This window comes from Musca vetustissima, unplaced genomic scaffold, assembly GCF_032173495.1.
Source record: "Musca vetustissima isolate MV318-11 ecotype Yass unplaced genomic scaffold, APGP_CSIRO_Mvet_v1 utg39994, whole genome shotgun sequence".
Classification (NCBI taxonomy): Eukaryota; Metazoa; Arthropoda; class Insecta; order Diptera; family Muscidae; genus Musca; species Musca vetustissima.
Genome location: NW_026872710.1, coordinates 81,092 through 100,175, shown reverse-complemented (window position 1 = coordinate 100,175; position 19,084 = coordinate 81,092). Strand labels below are relative to the sequence as shown.

Genomic DNA, 19,084 nt, shown 5'->3' with positions numbered 1-19,084 from the left:
TTTTTATTACAATTATTATTACTATGCATATTATTATATAGTATTTGTTTTATTTTTCTTTCTATTATATTATTCCATATCATAATCTCTTTATTATTATTTTCTTCTTTGTTATCTCATATATATGTATGTATTATGTATTTCTTCTATTATCATTCCATAACAGAATGTTGAACATTCTTCTGCTCTTGTCGTCTCTATTTTTGCAATATGAAACAAAAGAAACATAACAAACAAAAATCTTATTTACAAATTGTATTTTTTATTACATATTTTTACTTATAAATATTATATATACTTGGAACACAAACAAAAGAAATAAAATCTTGGAATGTATAAAATATATTATTTGCTAAAAGTAAATATCTTAATAATAAAGTCATATTTATATTTGTGAAATTTAGAAGGAAAGTGCTGTTTTTATTCCGGAAGTAAATATTCGAAATAAGTCATATTAAATGTAAACAAAATTTAATTTGTATTTTTCCCATACAAAAAATTCACCAATAAAAATGAAGGGAGTTTTAAAAATGTAAGTATTTTTTAAAACATAGGAAATTGAATAACAAATATATAAATGATCCTTTGTATTTTCTAAAAATAAAACCCAAATGCAACTTTTTAGTATCCATAATGGAAAGTAATCCTGACACCGGACTTGGAGTTTTTAAAGGTAGAAAATAAGTAAGGTCAAATAAAAATTACCCATTTAGAACGTTGTTTTCTTCCGAAGAATATTCGTTTCGGTTGGTAAAACAGAGAAAAAACATATCTAGCCCAATCATGAATAACAATTGTCCGAGATTTAACAATATGGCAGTGAATCAGAGAAATGAAATTGCTCGGGAAATATCTTGTGCAATAATTGTTTGACGAATGGACATAACACAAGAGAATGTTTCAGTACGCTTAGATGTTTATACTGTAAGCGAAACATCACACTAAACTCCATATTGAAAATCCATATCCTTTACCTACAAGTACGGACTCTGCATGACTTTGTTTGCAAGGTCCTCCTTCGGGAGCAAATATACAAACAATATCGCATGTCACGACAGATGACATGTCAAGTACATCCAGTTCTTCAGTACAAAGATCAAGGTTAAAATCTAATTTGGCAATGAGTGAAGATGATGTTTCGCAAACAGTGCTTGTAAAAATCAAGTGCAATGAAAAAAACTTTCACAGCGAGAGATTTATTAGATACAGGATCTAAAAGATCATTTATAACCAGCAAAATGATAAACCAAATTGGTGTTGAAACAAGTGAGTCTAATTTCGACATTAGCGGAATAAGTGGTTCAGTAGTTGCACATACTAATAAAGCGTTTAACATAAAATTGTGTGGAAATGCAAAACAATGTGATAAGCGTAAATGCTTTAGTATATTATCAAGCAATAAAAATCCGACTGATTTTATTCCAATATTTGACCGAAATGAAATCCGTGATTTAAAACTTGCAGATTCTGTATTCTTAAAATCGAATGAATGGAACTAAAACAAATCTCTTTGGGAGTATGTTAGCTCAAAATTAAATATTTGTAAGAGAATTCTAGACAAGATAATTTCAAAAGAAAAACATAAGAATATTTTTATAAGCCAAAATAAATTTATGGGTCGATTACGGATGGTAACCATAGTTTAGTGGCGTTACCAGTTGCCAAATTTAAATTATGGATGGTAACTGTTGTCAACTTCAGTTGCTTCAAATATAATTTTTCGGCAACCATTTATTTATGGTTGCTGTTTAGTGTTTAGCAATAAAAACTGTAATTTGTAGGCTTCCAATAATGGTTAAATTACTACGAAAGAACAATTTGAGGTCTTAATTGCGCGGATGGAAGCTCAGCCAATTGTAGCACGCGGCGTGCGGTGGTGAAACCAAAGCTTCTACCGATGATGTGTGACCTTAATGAATGTCAGAGAGTGTGGATTCATTTTGAGGCAAAGTTGAAAAAGAAGATGGCGCAAAATAAAAGAAACCATAACATCACCGTTGGTGGACCATCGCAAAAAGTGTCGTTATCAGCATTGGAGCAAGCGGAAGCGGACCTGCTACAAATGGATTTTACATTAAATCCAGAAGGTGCCCTTTTTGGGGTTATATCAGATACATTGGATGTGGAGGAACTGCTTGAAATCGAGCCAAACACTAACAAGGAACAGGAAAATGTAGTGAAACAAGTTAAGATGGACAACGAATGCCAGATTTTACGAAAAAGAGTACGGACGGAAGATAAAAAGGTCGATATACTAATAGAGCAAACGGCAAATTTGGAAATTAAAAAATAAAACCAAAATTATTAAAAGAACAACTGCAATGTCTACATAAGGGAAATATGTAATTTTTATTTGAATATTATTCTTTGTATTACATATTTGATTAACTGAAATGAAATATTATATTTTTAAAATTTTATTCATTTAAGCTCTGCGTAATTGTTCTTCGTATATCTAAAGCAATATAACTACCACTTTCATTTATGATTGGTACTTGTAGGAACTTCTTCCCAATGAGCAATATAATGCCTGCCAATATTGTACAATGCGCAACACGCATTCACAATAGATATGCACTTATGAGGCGTATAGTGCAGGCCACGTTCTGCAGAAAGGCATCTGAACACACGACTTAGAACCCAAATAGTTCGCTCAATTATATTACGGGCCTTTGAATGAACGATATTGTATTTACCTTCTGGCGAATGCGGTTCGGCGAATATTTTTGAGGACTATCAATAGTCGTGGATTTTTTAAAAAATATGTTTGAGGACTTTCAATAGGCGTGGCTTTTGTTTTAAAAAATATTTTTGAGGACTATCAATGGGCGTGGATTTTGTTTTAAAAAATATTTTTGAAGACTTGGGATAATTACATTAAGCTTTGTAAAGCATAAGCGAAATGAATAGGTTCTCTTTAGTCTACATTTTCAATTTCAAAGCTTTATTTTGAAATCTGACACTTCTTGTATTTTTACAATATTCTGCAAAAGCTTACCTTCACTTTTAAATTGTGCAATCATTTTAAAATGTCCAGATGGCAACTCATGTGTGATATGAATTCAATTTGTTTAACTTTTTTCAAAAAAGTACAAATTTTTATATGAATTAATTTTGTTTTAATAAAATAAACTAAACTACTTTAATGGGTTGTGTTCTGGTATAAGTTATGCAAATCTTGTCCAATTTTGGTTAGGAGTAGGGGCACACGTTTCTTCTTCTGGTGTTTCTGCTGTTATAACATTTTCCTCAACATTGTAAAACATTCACGATTTTAGCTCTCTGGAAATAGCAACATCCTCTATATATGCTCTAAGTATAATACTATTCTTTTTTGGTCTCAATTCTTTATTTCTTTTTAATTATTTCGTAAAAGACAAACTCTTTAAATTTACGCAAAGTATGAAAAAGACCCAAAGTTGATTAAAAATATGCCATATTCCAAAAATTTTACTCCTATATTTTCCACGATTAGCGGGTTTTTCTCTCGAGAGAAATGCTTTCCGTGGGAATAGAATTTCTCCCACATTTTGGCGACTGGGCTGAATAAGGACTGAAATTTGGGACCATGATATGTACGGGTATGCCATCTATACATCCGACAACACCCGGGAACTTTGTTTTCGAATAAAAAATTTTATTCTTCCCCTTTTCCTCCTCTGTTAATTTGAAAAAATCCAAATTTTACAGTTTTTGAAATCATAGAGGGCTTTTCGGAAACCAGGGTTTAATGCTTCAACTAAGTACACAACGGCATCTTTTAGTAGGCGAAAATACGCGTTAAAGCTAAACATAAACATCTACTCAAAGTACGGATGGTATTTCTAATGGATTGGATTTATCTCTTAAATGCCTTCTAATAGATGATACGCCTTGCACATAATTTTCATAATCAAAAAATAGTTCCAATGAGCTTATCATCACTTGAAATTAGTTTTTCTGAAATATTTTATTCATTTTTTTTTTTTTTTTTTGTTTACAATATTTCTAGTTGCAGAAATGTGAAAACAGTATTATCGACAGCAACTGATAAAAGTTGATTTTCATAATGTTAAGTTTTATTTCAGTGGCGTTGCCAGTTGAAATCACAACTGGAGTTTGGTTGCTACCCATAATCGACCCATTAATAACTTCTTACTTTTTAAATAAATAATAATATTCTTTTTTTATAATTCATAAAACTCAAGATGTTTTTATTCATAAGCTTTGTGGCAAATATTTTGTTGTTTGTTTTTGGGGTTTTGTTATGTGGAGGGCAATAAAAATAATAACTATTACTATTGACAATTCAATAAAACACATAATAGCTATCTAATATTTTATTTAAAAAATAAAATAATAATATTAATTTTCATAGAAAAAAATATTAGGCAAACTGTAAAAATTAACACAACAATATTTCAACTTTGTTGTAGCTAAAAAAAGGGCACGTTTTTATGAAAACAAATAAAAATAAATGAAGTACTAAAAACTAAATGTATCCGTTTTTAATATCACTAATTAACATTGAATTTAACGTAGAATTACTTATAATAAATATTTTTTTTTTGTTTTACAAAGTAAAAAAAAGAGTTAAAAATAAGAACTTAAACTTGAATATGTATAAGTTTTTTTTATATACAAAGTGCATAAAATTATATGTATATAAATGATCTGGAATACATTCGACATAATTTGTTCTCTTCAATTGCCATCATAGATTTTTTGTAACTAAATTGCGATGACGATTTTTAATCGTCTATTAATATCGGTTCAGACATATTGTTGGCGGAGGTATTCACAACCTTTTGTGATTTATTAAAATCAGCGGATTTTTTCGCAGGGGACGTGGTATCATTTGCTTGTCCTGGTTTTGTTTTACGTACAAGCATGGATTTTTGATGCTAAAAATAAAGAAAATAAGAAGATAGAGATTTTTGTAATTAGTATTTTGACTGGGGGAGAATTATGAAAAACAAAATGAATTTATTGCAAATTAATTTCCAAATCAAGGGATTTGAAAGCGTTACATCAAAAATGTTAGGTTAGTATAACATGACGTTTTGAATATAAAGAAAAATTGTTTTATTTACTGATGTATGCATAGAAATTGAATTCTGATTTACATAGTAAGGCAATATTTTTTTTTTTTTTTTGAATTTTTAATGGGGCTGAAATTCCAATAGGAACTACTATGAAGTACTTAGGGATTACTTTAAATAATCTATTAAAATTTAATAAACATGCAAGGAATGTTTTGGCGAGACCATATAGAGTACTAGTATCGTTTTCTAGAATTTTAGTAAATAAAGACCTTTCAACAAGAACTAGGCTTCTTTTTAGAACGAAAAGTTTTACGACACTGTATTGGTAAATATTTTGAAGAAAACTGTAAACGGTATTCTAACAGGGTAATATATGGTGAGTCCAAAATTACTCCTATTAGGCTATATGTGTGCGACTTAATTTCCAAATTTGTTAATCGTATTAGATTTTATGAAAATTACACCTAAGTCTGTTTTCACACGGTCTTTTTGTACACGGTTTTGATATAACACGGTTTGAAAATTGAAAGTTTTTTTTTTTTAAATTGAGTATTCTTAATTTTTTTACACGATTTTATTCCATTTAGCACGATTTGAAATTTTATGTACTTAAATTTTTTTGTCAAATTTAATTTTGCGATGTATGTTCATATCACAAAAAAGTTTTTATGAAAGAAAAAAGTCTGAAACCATCGATAGTATCGATAGTTTGCGAACACTAGCTTAAAGATTTATGTGAATTCTCCTTTAGCGCGTACAAACAATTTTTACTGGTGAAATCAAATGTGAATAGCACTAATTTAGGGGAATTCCCTTTTTTACATGTTTTTTTTAAACGGCTTCTTCTGGAACCTATCTACAGTGTAAAAACAGACTTAGGTGTATGTTGTTGTTGTTTATGACAACCAGAAAACAAGTAGCTGGACAAATTGTAACTATCTTTCCCCAATCGGTTATTTGAATGAAGTCCCACCGAAATTCGATGTCAATACCAACATTCGGTATACATTTTATGATGGGGTAGAGTGATGGCTGGAATTATATGTTTGTTTTTATTTTCGCCCCTTCAAACGGCCTAATGTAATTTGTGCTATAATTTATTAAAAACTTGTTACTACTTACATTTTGCATTTGTACAGCTTTACTGGCGGCCATAAATTTCCAGTGACCCTGTTGGGTGTTTTCATTTGACAGTTTTTGTATATGTCTGAAAAAAAAAATTATTAATTTACGAACATAAATATTTAAAATGTAATATTTTTTTAATTCTGCATTGATCCTAGAATATATATATATATATATTTTTTTTTTTTTTTTGCTAAGAAGTTTCAGCCCTCTTGACATTCGACTATATAAATCCACTATAGAATACCACATTAAATTTATTGGATAACCTCTATCAAATTCAAATCCTGTTCGGACAATACCCATTTACTTCCCACATTGCTTCTAATCTTATATGGTATATTCGAACTTCTATACTAGTGGCCCTGATAAGAGGGAACGTTCTTTATATTCTATCACATCACATTCGTACTACTGTAGAGCTTGACATTAGATTGGGAGAAACTATAATATTTTGACCTATACAGACGTTCTCAATTTAAATTTGGAATCTATTGCTATTCTCTCATTTCATTTTCGTTATTAGCATATGACCGCTACTTTGTAAGCGAATGTGGCAAATACACTCCAATATCGAGCATAAATATATATTGGGTAGCATTTAGTACTAACTTCATCTCCATTTATTACCTTTTGCACTCTAGTAGTACTTATTTCAAAAACTAAGTCCAAGTTTCATGACTTGATTTCTATTGGTCCAACCACATCTACATTTTAGTACCATTTCGCACACATTAATTTGGTACCATATAGTTTACATAAGTACGAATTTCCAAAACCTCCTACATAGCCCAAATCTACACTGTCTGTTCACCTAAAACCAAATTGTTTTAAATTAGTACCATTCATACCGTAATCGTACACTCCAACAGTAATTTTAATTCCCAATTTGAGAATTGTATCAAATTAAGTACCATTTAGTACACATAAGTACAAATTTCCAACATTACCTAAATATCAATATTTTATCGAAATTAATACCTATAAGAACAAAATTTCCAAAACTTCCTACATACCCAAATACTTCACCCCAATAGTGATCCTAACTCTATCGGGTCACCTAAATCCATATTGCATCAAATTTATTGCCATTTAGTACATATAAGTACGAATTTCCAAAACTACCCAAATCTTAAACTCCTAATGTAATTTTAATTTCAAATTTTAGGGTTTCAACTCAATCGAGTCGTCTAACTCCACATTGCATAAAATTTAGCACCTTCTTATATAATTTCAGAAGTTTTACTGAAATGACCCAAGGTATTTTTATAGAAATTCTGAAAATCGCTTTTGGAAACTCGAAGGTTTTCATGTGTAATTACAGAATTTCCGAATGATATATAAATATATATATATATATGGACCTTTATGATGCAGTTCATATTATTTTATGAGCTTTTTTATGTTCTTAATAATAAAACATCATCAATGATAATTATAAAACATCGTCAATGATAAAAAAAAATCGTCATTTATGAATAATCTTCCAAACCATCCATCTATTTGGAATACATGTCCCGGAAACTAGCATACATACATTTAAATTAATAATACACAAGAAAGAAGAAAAAAATACTTACTTATTCAGATAATTATTGACAGCTGAGAGACCAATTAATTTTAAAATACCCACAGTGGGTACTTTAACATAAAATTCGTCCATAACACGTTTGGCAACAAATTTGCATTCCGTATAGTTTGGCGATACAATATAACCATATTGAATGTGCGGTGGTAATGTAGCTATACCACTACTAGGAGCATTGGAGTTCTCAAAACGGTTGGGATTTGCGGATGATTGTTCTTTTGCCATGAGAGATTTTGCATTGCTCTCTGCTGCTGCTGATGATTTATCAACATTTGTGGCGGCGGGAGATGAAATCGGTCTTTGCGGCGATCGCTTAATTCCGTGTGAGGCTGCTGCTGTTTGTATAGGTGTGGAGGTCTGTTGCTGTATTGCGGCGGTGCTGGGTTTCTTTAGCATTGGTGATACCCCAAAAGATTGTACACTTGTTATGGTCAATCCAGAATTTGAGGTGCTATTGGTAGCTGTAGATGAAGTAATTGGCGATGTTACTGGATTAATATTTGTTGTGGATGTCTGGGCACTGGTGGTGGTGCTAATGGCAGGTTGTAGTTTTGAATATGTAACACTTGTTGCTGTTGTTGATGATGTCCCAGACCCAGTAGTAGCTGTGACTTTTGGTAGTGCAGCAATGGTTAGAGATTTTGCCGCAGAGGAGGTCTGAATTGTTTGAGTTTGAGAAGCAACACCTGTTGATGGCAAAGATAATGGTGGTGGTTGTTTGGTCGCAGCAATCCTCACTGAGCCAGAGGGAATTAATTGTATTGTGGCACTTGGCGAACCAATTGATGACATACCACTGATTTTAATGGGATTCGTTGTATTTAAAACTTTCTTTGGTTGCTGCAATGCAATGGAGGAGGGAGAACCGATATTTGTTGTTGTTGTTGTTGTGGTGTTGGTGGTAATATTACTATTATTCACCTTACTACTATATACCAATCTATTTTGTAGCTGAGCATTGCTATACCCAGAGCTGGACGTCATTACCGGCAATGATGATGGGGGTATTTTAACAACTTTATATGGAACCCCACGTGCACTTTTTATACAGAATTTTGCAGATGGAATGCCGACTCCACCGCCGCCTGTAGTATTTGTTGTTATTGTTGAGCTCGTGAGCGTTTGAGAAATTGACATGTTATGTGTTGTTGCGGCAACAGCAGATTTCTGAGGCGAACTATTGGGTTTTATAACAATAGAAGCAGCCGGTTCCTCATCACCATCCACAAAGCTAACATCGAACACCAACGGTTTTGATGGCTTTGTATTTGCATTCGACGGAGGCGTGGGTGGTGGTGCAGTGGGTAATTTAGTGCTGATATTAGAGAATGTTGTTGTGGTTCCACCACCACCAGCAGCAGCATTTAAATGTGTAATGTTATCACTTAATTTGGTAATTGTTGTTGAACCAATTGTCGATACCGTACTCAATGGCTGATCGACTTGTATATCTTGGATATTTTCGGGTAATATTTTATTTATTACCGCACTGACGGCAATATTATGCGATACCCGATCAAATGGATTCTGACAGACAATGGAGACACGGCGTCTTTTTTGGGCAATTGGTTGTTGGGTATAGGTTGTAGAGGAGGCACCAGTGTTGGAAGTGTTGGAGGAGTTTGGTATAATTATGTCTTTTGTTGTGTATGTTTGGGGGGTCTTAAGGACTGTTGTAGTTGCAGCAGCAGAATTTTTACTTAGTTGATTGATATTTTGTATTGTTGCCGGAGGAGTGCCTAAGAATGTTGCCACTGATGATGGTGCTGGTGGTGCAGGAAGTTGCGTGGGAACAACTGTTGCCGTTGCTGTCGCTGTGCTGTTATTTGCTAAAGTCACCACGCCACTAATTATACTATTTGTTGGTAAATTTAAAAATGATTGCTGTGCTGCCGGATTTACAACCGGAGGTAATTGTAAAATAGGTTGAATAACGGTATTTGTCTGGGCAATTTTTAATAGGGAATTATTTGAGGTGGTGGCGGGTGGTGGTTGTGCAGCTATTGTGGTGGCTGGTGTTATTTGCAAATCATTGGCCACCGAGGATATTGTAAAATATTTATAGCTTTCAGCGGAATGAGGGGCGTTTGAAGCTTTCGAGCTTGACGCAGCCGGATTATTATCCACCTCATCGATGATCATACAATCTTCATCGTCATCCGTATCATTCGCCTCAGCATTTCCTCTCATTGCATTATCCTGCTGGCCAAGCACTTGCCGTTCTTCCGGCGATTGTACACTCTCCATTGCTATTGTTTTAACATAATTCTCATTGTAGGCTGTCGATGTTGGCTCAATTTCAAAATGTGTCTGACCATTCATTTGCAATAGCCAAAATGCCTTGGTCCTCTCATCCGCTGGAGTTTGTATGCCATGTTTCAATTGATATAATTCCCTTAGCATCATTTGGCCATCAACACTTTGCAAAAGTATCAATGTGGGCGGTTTCATATTCATATTGAGAGGTCCAAAATAGATTTTTCTCCCCGACTTGGGTGTAACGAAGGCATCGAAGGGCGCGTTTTGAAAGAATTGCAATTTGACGATTTTATTTTTTTGTTTGGCAAAATTAATGACCTTTTGTATGCGATCCAATGACACGAGATCACGAAAATCTGGCACAAAGATGTGTGAGAAATCATTGTGCAGATCCAAGACCAACCATTTGTGATTGTCTTTGTGGTCGTGCGGCAAGTGTATTTCGTTGACATCCTGTGGTGTAACTTTACGAAATTCAATATTTGTACTCATTTTGGCATACGAATCCATTTTATTGGAGCTTATTTCATTTGATAAAATCGGATCACTGGTAAATTTTCGTTTTCGAGGATTCGTATCGGGTAGCGGCGAGGGTATGATGCTCACAGGCGTATTGGGTATTATTTGATTGCCCCCCATAACGGGAGGGATGCCAATAACATTGCATGCTTGTGGTGGCTGTGTGGAAATTGGTGTTTGAAAAATGTTTGGCAACGTTTGATGGGAGCCGGCATATGGTGGCGGTAGTGGTGTTATTGGAGTATTCAGAGTCATAGTTACTGACTCAGACATCATCATTCCACTCCCACCAACACCACCTCCAATAACATTTGTTGCGGATTCCACCACCAAATTATTTTGTAAATTCGATTTCTTATTCAACATCTGCTGCTGCTTTTTCTTTTCCTCCTTTTGCCGTTGCTTCACCAACGAAGTGCACAAAATATTTATTTTCTTTGTCAACGAAGGATGCGTTTCGGGTGTTGGTTTATTACACGCCATGGCCGGGTCCGCTTTAAGGAATCCCTTTACCACCCAATATGTTAGCTTGCCCTGCATTACGATAGCCAATTTGGTGGTGTGTTCATTACGAACATTATGCAAAAGCATTTTTGCCATGAGGGGCACTCGATCCGGTTTTAACGCTGTTATATTTACCACACCCATTGCACCACAAATCATTGGCATCATATTGCGTATGGTTGCCACCAAATAGGTACCCTCTTTCGATTTCACTTGCCAAATGAAGGCAAAGCCCCGACAAAAGGCATCCAAAAAATTCGACCATTTCATGATACACAAAATATCGGTGTTCGGTGCCGGTATTATGTGACTTTCACGCTTCAGAGCAAAATCGACGTCTTGCATTTTTTTACTAACCAAAGAATTCATGGTGCGTATAACGCTATTGTAGACATCGCGTACATTTTCATTTTCCGTTAGCAAGGATAACTGGGCGGAATCGGATGGGTCTGTTTGTTGGCTGTTAACATCCATCAGTGTTGAATTTGGCATATTACTATCAGCAGAATCAGGTGCGGCAAAGACTGGAGAATTCACGCTTGTTACGGAGGTTAAATCTGCCAAATGCTGTTTCAGTTTTTGTACATCTGCCGTTGAACCGGTCAAGGTTTTTGAGATATTTGCCTTGGCATTTAATGAAAAACAATTCGATATTTTGGGCAACATTAATTCGGTGTTTTCTGCAGGACTATTAAGAGCTGTGGAAGAATTTGTAGAAGTTCCCTCCGCCGCCGATGCATTACATTCGGCAATATTTAATCCCGACAAAGTACCAAATTCTTTCATTGTTATAATGGCATCGGGGGATGAAACGGCATCTTGGACTATTGCAGAATCATCATCCATAGCTGAGGCAGTAATTTTTAGTTTTGATGGCATATCCACCGCCTCTTTCTGAATAACCTCATTTTCATCATCATCATCTATGAGATCAACAATATCATGTGGCTGAGGTTGGTCCTTTACTTCATCATTGATTCTCGCAGAATGTGAGCCTTGTTTTCCATTATTTTTATTGGATTCTTGCTGTTGTTGTTGTTTTGTCTTTCCTCCTCCTACTCCATGCGAATCCTTTTCCTTTGCTGCCTTATTTGCTTCTTGTTGTTCCTGTTGTTTTTTCATTTTTTCATTATCTGCTTTATGATAATATACGGATCTCATTACGTGTTCATTGAGTAGTAATCTTGTCTGTTCCGTTTCATTTTCCTTGATGTAATTCAAAACATTTATCCTTCTCTTACGATTGCAGTACAAAAACATACGTCTGGGTATGGGTATTAGTCGCCTACAACCTTCGGGACGTGGGGCAAAGAATCGCTCTCGCACCTCTTCCAAACTACGTTTGGGTTTATCCGATTGCGTTTGGCTTTCCGATGCAGGTTCTTGCGATTGTTTCGAGTTCTCTTTAACGTAAGACGATTTTTGTGGCGGCTTCTCTTTTTCACGTTTTTCCGGTTCCTCTTTTTTATGTGTATTATAACTCCTCCTGGGTTTCCCATAATCACTGCGCCTTTGTTTTAATGTGTGTTGTGTTTTTGATGGCGCACCTGGTTGTTCATATGACGAATCATTGTCCTCCGATTCCTCACTTTCACTCTCTGCTAAATCTTTAGATTTCGATTTTGACTTCTCCACCTTTTCAAAGGTATAACGAGCCTTGGTGGTTGTTGCCTTATAATCCGTGGGTGTTAACAACATTGTTTGCTGCTGATCCCTATCTCCACCATGTTCGATGGTTGTGTTATTTTCTCCCTTTTCAATTATCATTGGTTTACCCTCCAAGGCTTTGCCTTTACAGAAACATTTATATAGGTTATGTACTAAACACCATGGCGCCACATTATCCATATCTTTCAATCGCACCAAATTCACGGTGCAATGCTTTAATTGTTCCAAAACGGTATCTTGTATATAGACCGGTTCACGTATCTCCTTTACTTCAACTGCTAGATTTTTCTCATTATCGATGGTTGTGAGCGCTGTCTTTTTGGGTGAATTTTGTCTTGACAACTCATCATCGGTATCATCTTCATAGTATTCATAACGTTTGGGTGCCTTAGTGCAGCGACGTTTCTTATCATTGTTCGTTTCATTGATGAGGAGGGTTTCGTTTTCGGTGAGTACCACAGTGGATGTGAATTCCTTTTCCATGCGTGCCAAACGGGCAGTGGCCTTACGTCTTAACATAAAAGCATCCTCGGTGGTTATTGTGCGACCCTAGCCAGAGAGATAAACCATATATAAAATGGGAATGTGAATCCAAAAAAATTCTTATACTTACATCGGTTTCAAGACGTAATATCCTTGATTGATTTGATGTCTTACACGTACACTCCCACATACATTTCGTTTTGCCACAATGTTCGCGTACGTGTGCCTCTTCGGCCAGGCTATCGCAAACACAACCCATGGCACAATATTCCAAATGGCAAGGCTTTTTTTCTGTGAAGTGGTTGGGGGAAAAGTTTTTCACATAATTTTCTATTAGAAATGATTTTTTTTAATTAAAAAAACTTACCCTTTTCCGGTTTAACAGCTGCATCAATAATCGTTGCATTAAGACGCCTTAGTTCCAATCTGTAATATATATAGTAAGGTGCTTAGTAGTGCGGTAATATGTAAGTATATAATCTTATAAAAATTATAGCATAGGGGGTAAATTTCCGAGTCGACTTTTTTCTGGGCGATCTTCTACCTAAAATATATTTATAAATCTCAAGAACTTCTAATTGAATATACATATATATTTCTGAAGGCCTATATAAGCTGGCCTTCTGGCTTTTGAAGACATTTACAACGTCTAAAAATCATTGGAGGACCTCTCGAGGTTTGTTCTACTTTAGTAAGTCACCTTTGGAAACCCTATTCGATATCTTCTACTTAAATATATCGTCTATAGAAGTCTGCTATTTTGACAAGATCAAAGGGTTATATACCTCGAAAGAAACAGAGCTATCGCAATTCTTTTACAATACTTTGGAAGACTATCGAAGACACATAGATGGTTTTCTGTGTTTTGAAAGATCTTCACAGCGTCTAATCTCTTTATATGAATTTTGAAAAAGAAATCTGATACTGCAGTGACCTGGTATGTTGTCCTTATCACTTTCCTACTCATAGAAATTGATGATTTAGATCTACGCTTAGAAGTTACTGATCAGATAGATTTTGAGGTCCACTAATCATCACTACAACATCATCGGCATAAGCCACTACTTTCGTTCGCAATTGGTCAAATCTGACAAGAATCTCGCTTATCACTAGAAGCCAAAGCAGGGCGATAGCATTCCGCCTTGCCACTGTGCCTCTTATCTATCCCCAATGTCTACATTGATTATCCTGCTTTTCAGCATAACATCAATCCAAGCGACCAGGGTAGGGCGTTTCCAGGACAGAGGCGTCTACGATCCGAACCGACCCGAGTATATCTCGGCCAACGTCTGTCCCCTCAGCCCATTGTGTGAAAGCAATAGGGCTGCTACAACAACAACAACCAGGGTAGAGAATATTCCCGTTTTAATGAGAGCTGAGCGAATAGAGTCCATTTTAACGTTGACATCAGTTCCTTTCTGATCTCAAGATCGAATAACTTTTCCACGTTGTTTTCAAGAGAAAGGAAGAAAGTCTAATGGGTCTGTAGTGTTTCGGTAAAGTGTGACTAGGTTTCCCCGTCTTGGGAATGACGGTCACCTTTACTTCTCTCCACTGACTTGGTGTGAATGACAACTTGAGACAGGCCCTGAAAATCTCCCGCAGTGTTATTAAGATCTGCTCTGAGGCTTTCTGAAACATTGCATGTATTATACCATCTGGTCCAGGAGACTTGTAGGGTTCAAAAAGTGTTAATCGCCAATACCAGTTTTGAATAGATTGTTATGTATTATACCATTGCATGTATTATACCATCTGGTCCAGGAGATTTGTAGGATTGAAAAGTATGAATCGCTAATAAAAGTTTTGAATAGTTTGTTAGGACTTTTAGAGAAAGGCTAATCGGTCTGTAGTCTTTCGGTAAAGTGGTTTCCCCGCCTTGGGAATGATGATGACCTTTACTTCTCTCCACAGACTTAGTGTGAACGATAACCTTAGGCAAACCCTGAAAATCTCACTCAGTGTTATTTAGACCTGCTCTGGGGCTTTCTGAAACATTGCATGTATTACACCATCCGGTCCAGGAGATTTGTATGATTGAAAAATGTTAATCGCCAATATCAGTTTTGTATAGTTTGTTAGGTCTTCTATCAGAGCTTCCCCGAATATAGTAGTATAATGATCTGGAAGCTCAATGTGAAATCTTTATTATCCGTCTAAAGATTACGATAGAAAGGTGTTTCCTTTCATAATATAAACTTTATCATAAATAAGCTAATTTAGGCGAGGTTATATAAATTGCATAATTTCTATTCGTCGACATATCTCTCATACTTACAATACACGATTTTGTTTTGTACGCTTTTTGGTTTCACCACTGTTTGAAGCAGCTGATGATGGACGATTTGTTGTTTTTTCAGTCTTAACGCATGGTGATTTTATATCATCGGCAATCTCTTCTTCACACATCATATCCGGATCATCTTTGATAAATGAATTTTCACTACAGCTAATGGCGACAGTATTTATCATATCGCTGACAACATCGGCACAGGTTAATAGAACATCATCTGCAGTGGTATCTAAATTTTTACGGAATGTAAAGTCGGCCTTTGGTACCAGTTCAGTATCTAAACATTGTTCAAACGATTCATCCAATTTTTCCGAACGATCTACAACCCTACGTACCAGTACATGATTACGATCATTTAGGTAGGGTATTACAAATGTAAATGATTTCCGAGGTATACTATCGGTGGCGGCCTTAACAGCATCTCTCAGCGAACCGGGCAGTTTTAGCGTGGAAACGCTAAATTCGGCCCATTCTCGTGATATGTCATGATGTGGCAAGATATATTGTAAATAACGTTTGGCAATTTCATTGAGGGGTTTACCACATTCGGGAAACACTTCCAATTCAACGGTTGGCATACGTACCACAGCCATACTGCCACCGGCCAATAACAGAGCAGCAGCATCATCATCTAAGGGTTTTTGTAAAGTTTTGTGTGAAAGAGGGCAGGGTTTGAACACCGATGGCAAGGGTTCTTTGTTTAGTTTTCTTGATTTGGGCGATACCGTTTTAATAACCTTAAAATCATGCCACATATCTTCATCCACACACAGACGTGGGCATGTTTTGGGTGGATTTTTAACCTTACTCAGATAAGGTTTCTTGCGAAACTCATCATTATTGCCACGCACCCCCCTAAGCTTGACTTTATATTTACCCTCATCGACATCTAACATTTGATAGTAATATTTATTAAATTCGGTATTGATGAACGAGGCAGCCATCCAACCATTTCGTGTAAACGACATTGATGAACTATTCGATTGGGCTGTCAATTGCTGGCTATTCGGTTTACATTTTTGATAGCGAATCCGCTTTTGCAGCTCACGATATATACAGGCTTCATTGTTGATAATTGATAGGCGGGAATTTTTGGCAAATTTCTGTAGATAATTCTTCCTTTCAGCCACTGTACGAAAACGTAGCAGGTTGTCGGGTACAGCTGGCATATCCAAATGTGGAGGTTGGGTTTTTGGTGTCATTAGACCTTCCAAATCGGTTGGCCGAGATTGTACTCGCTTAAATGATTTATCCTTGTCGATATTATAGTCGGTTTCTAAGTCGTTTTGACGCATATATTCATTGAGTGTCTCGCTGACGAATATCGAATTATTGCTTTTGATGGAATTTGGCACAATGGGGGTCATTAACATGCCGGGTATACGCTCGTTATCATCGAAGCCCAAAAACCCATCACATGAATCCGAGGAATGTTCGCTGTGATGGTGTTGCTGGTTGGTAAGAGTATCATTTGAATTTGGTGTCTGCTCTAAGGGTCTTGAGCCCTGAACAACACTACTGCCCACTTTACTCATTAACATGTCCAGGAAATTTAGACCACTTTTCATGGGTTTTTCAATATTTTGACCATATACCATCATCTCATCTTCATGATGACTTTTTTCGGTTTTTTCATCCGATGCCAGTAGTTTTATGGGCTGTACATTTGCCTGTATGGTGGCCAACTGTTTTTCTGGTGTGGATTCTAAATTAATCTGCCAATCGTTGTGGCCACTGGTTGTTGATGTAACATTTTCCTCCAATGATGTTCTATTTGTGGTGGCTCTTTCCTCGGGCGACTTTTGACGACTATCAACAACATCATTTGTTGTAATCCGATTTTCATTATTGGCCTCAATCAACGGCTTTTGTCTTCGGCCACTTTTTAATAATTCCAATTGTTCTTTCAATTGTTTACTGACATCATCGACGGAATTATTGACTGGAGCAGCAGCCTCAGCGGGCTCTTTCTCTTTACAAATTGTCTCCTCAACATACTCTTCCGGTTCCTGAGTACGTTTTCGATAGAACACAATGCTGCGTGACCATTGTTTAATATTTTGCCGCATACGTTTTATAATCCGACGATTGGCCTGATCGAAAAGGACCCGCCGCAAACGATAGTGTTGCAAATAGATTCGATTCCGTCTCCGAACCGCAAAACGTTTTATAATTATACGCGGCCATGTTTGATACCATATGATTTTTTGTATATTTGCCAGATTATAGTGTAGAAATTCGGTGGACACCTTGTGTTTCCGTTGCAGGCGACGAAATAATGTCCACTCATGTTTATTGAATTTTATCATATTGCAGCAAGGATAATACCGGAGTTCATAATATCTTTAGGGTGATGATAATCTGCAAAAAGAGAGAGGAAAAATATGAAAAATATTTTCGAAAATTTTTAAAAATTTTAAATCTATAAGAAAGGCTTCAAAACACTCTTGCTATATAAACACATGCTTCAGATCCTGCCAGAAGTTTCACAAGTGTTTTTGCACTGACACACACCTATTGTTGTTTCATTTCAAAGTTCCACATCCTATTATATAAGCATCTTAAAAATTAAACACAAAATAACACTTGGCAACACTGAAAGTTTCGAGTTCTCTCCCACTCTCTTTCGATAGAATTTGAATACACCACGCTCGGCATTCGAAAAACATCACTTTGTCAAGCCACCAAGAAAGAAAGGATACTGAATATCTCTAAACAAAGGTAATTTGTGGTCCAAACAAATTAACGACTGCATCTGACTGCTTACGTGGTATATACACAAGTAATGTAAACAAATTTCCAATAAATGATAAATATATTGTCGAAAATTTTGGATATTTTTTCTTTGTAAAGCGTCTGTGTTCGATTGAATGCAATTTATGCAATTATAACCTAACAAATATGTTCCAATTCCACATAACAGTGAAAAGGGGTTGCCATGTGTTATTTGTATTTTTGCAAACTATGCAAAGTGAAACATGTTTGCATGAGTATACCACGTGACGTGACAGGTAGTTAAAATTCTATTTTCGTTGTTTGGATTGTATAGCATTTGATATTGAGTGAATTAAAAAAATGGCAATGGGAAATAAATTGTGTAAAGTAATTCAGATTTTTTTGCTGTATTTAATCAAATGTAGGTCTGATTTTCGAATGCACAAGATCGCCGACTGTATGACCGCGACAAATATCACTAAAACTTCAGTTGGGTGTTTATGTCAAAGTGGTTTTAATTAAACGTGTTTTAATAAAAGAGAGTGATTTAAAAAAATCCCAAATATTGTTTGCATTATCAAATCTCTTGAACATACGTCATATAAATAAAAAAAGCAGAGAAAAGCTGTATTTTCTAAAGTATTTACGTTTTCATTACATGAAGTCCTATTAAAAAACGAAAATCAGCTGTTTTTCTCAAATCTAATGTCAAAAATGTAGGCGTTGTTTACGTTTTCATATTGATAGTCAATTCACAATAATAGATTTTGACAGCACACTTGAGAAGCAGCTTGTCTTCCTGGATCAAGGCCTATTAAAAAGGTCATCCATGAAGATCAGCCGATTTTAAGTTTTCTGTCAAATCCATTATTGTGAATTGGCTTCCATTATGAAAACGCAAACAAT

General features: G+C 35.5%; 1 protein-coding gene across 1 annotated transcript; it reads right to left on the bottom strand.

Moving 5' to 3' along the window:
* Positions 1–7,725: 7,725 nt before the first annotated feature.
* Positions 7,726–17,781, bottom strand: LOC133337925 (uncharacterized). Its single transcript, XM_061546130.1, has 5 exons — positions 15,449–17,781; positions 13,538–13,596; positions 13,301–13,461; positions 12,047–13,236; positions 7,726–11,998 (listed from the first exon to the last, which is right to left on the bottom strand). The coding sequence occupies exons 1-5, from the start codon at positions 17,770–17,772 to the stop codon at positions 7,726–7,728; spliced, it is 8,007 nt and encodes a 2,668-aa protein (XP_061402114.1). The 5' UTR covers positions 17,773–17,781.
* Between the last annotated feature and the right edge of the window lie 1,303 nt (positions 17,782–19,084).

Coding starts and splice junctions, on each gene's coding strand:
- LOC133337925 (XM_061546130.1), bottom strand. CDS start 17,772: ATGATAAAATTCAATAAACATGAGTGGACATTATTTCGTCGCCTGCAA. Junction 13,597..15,448: donor ACAAAACAAAATCGTGTATT/GTAAGTATGAGA, acceptor TATATATTACAG/ATTGGAACTAAGGCGTCTTA. Junction 13,462..13,537: donor AGCTGTTAAACCGGAAAAGG/GTAAGTTTTTTT, acceptor ACCACTTCACAG/AAAAAAAGCCTTGCCATTTG.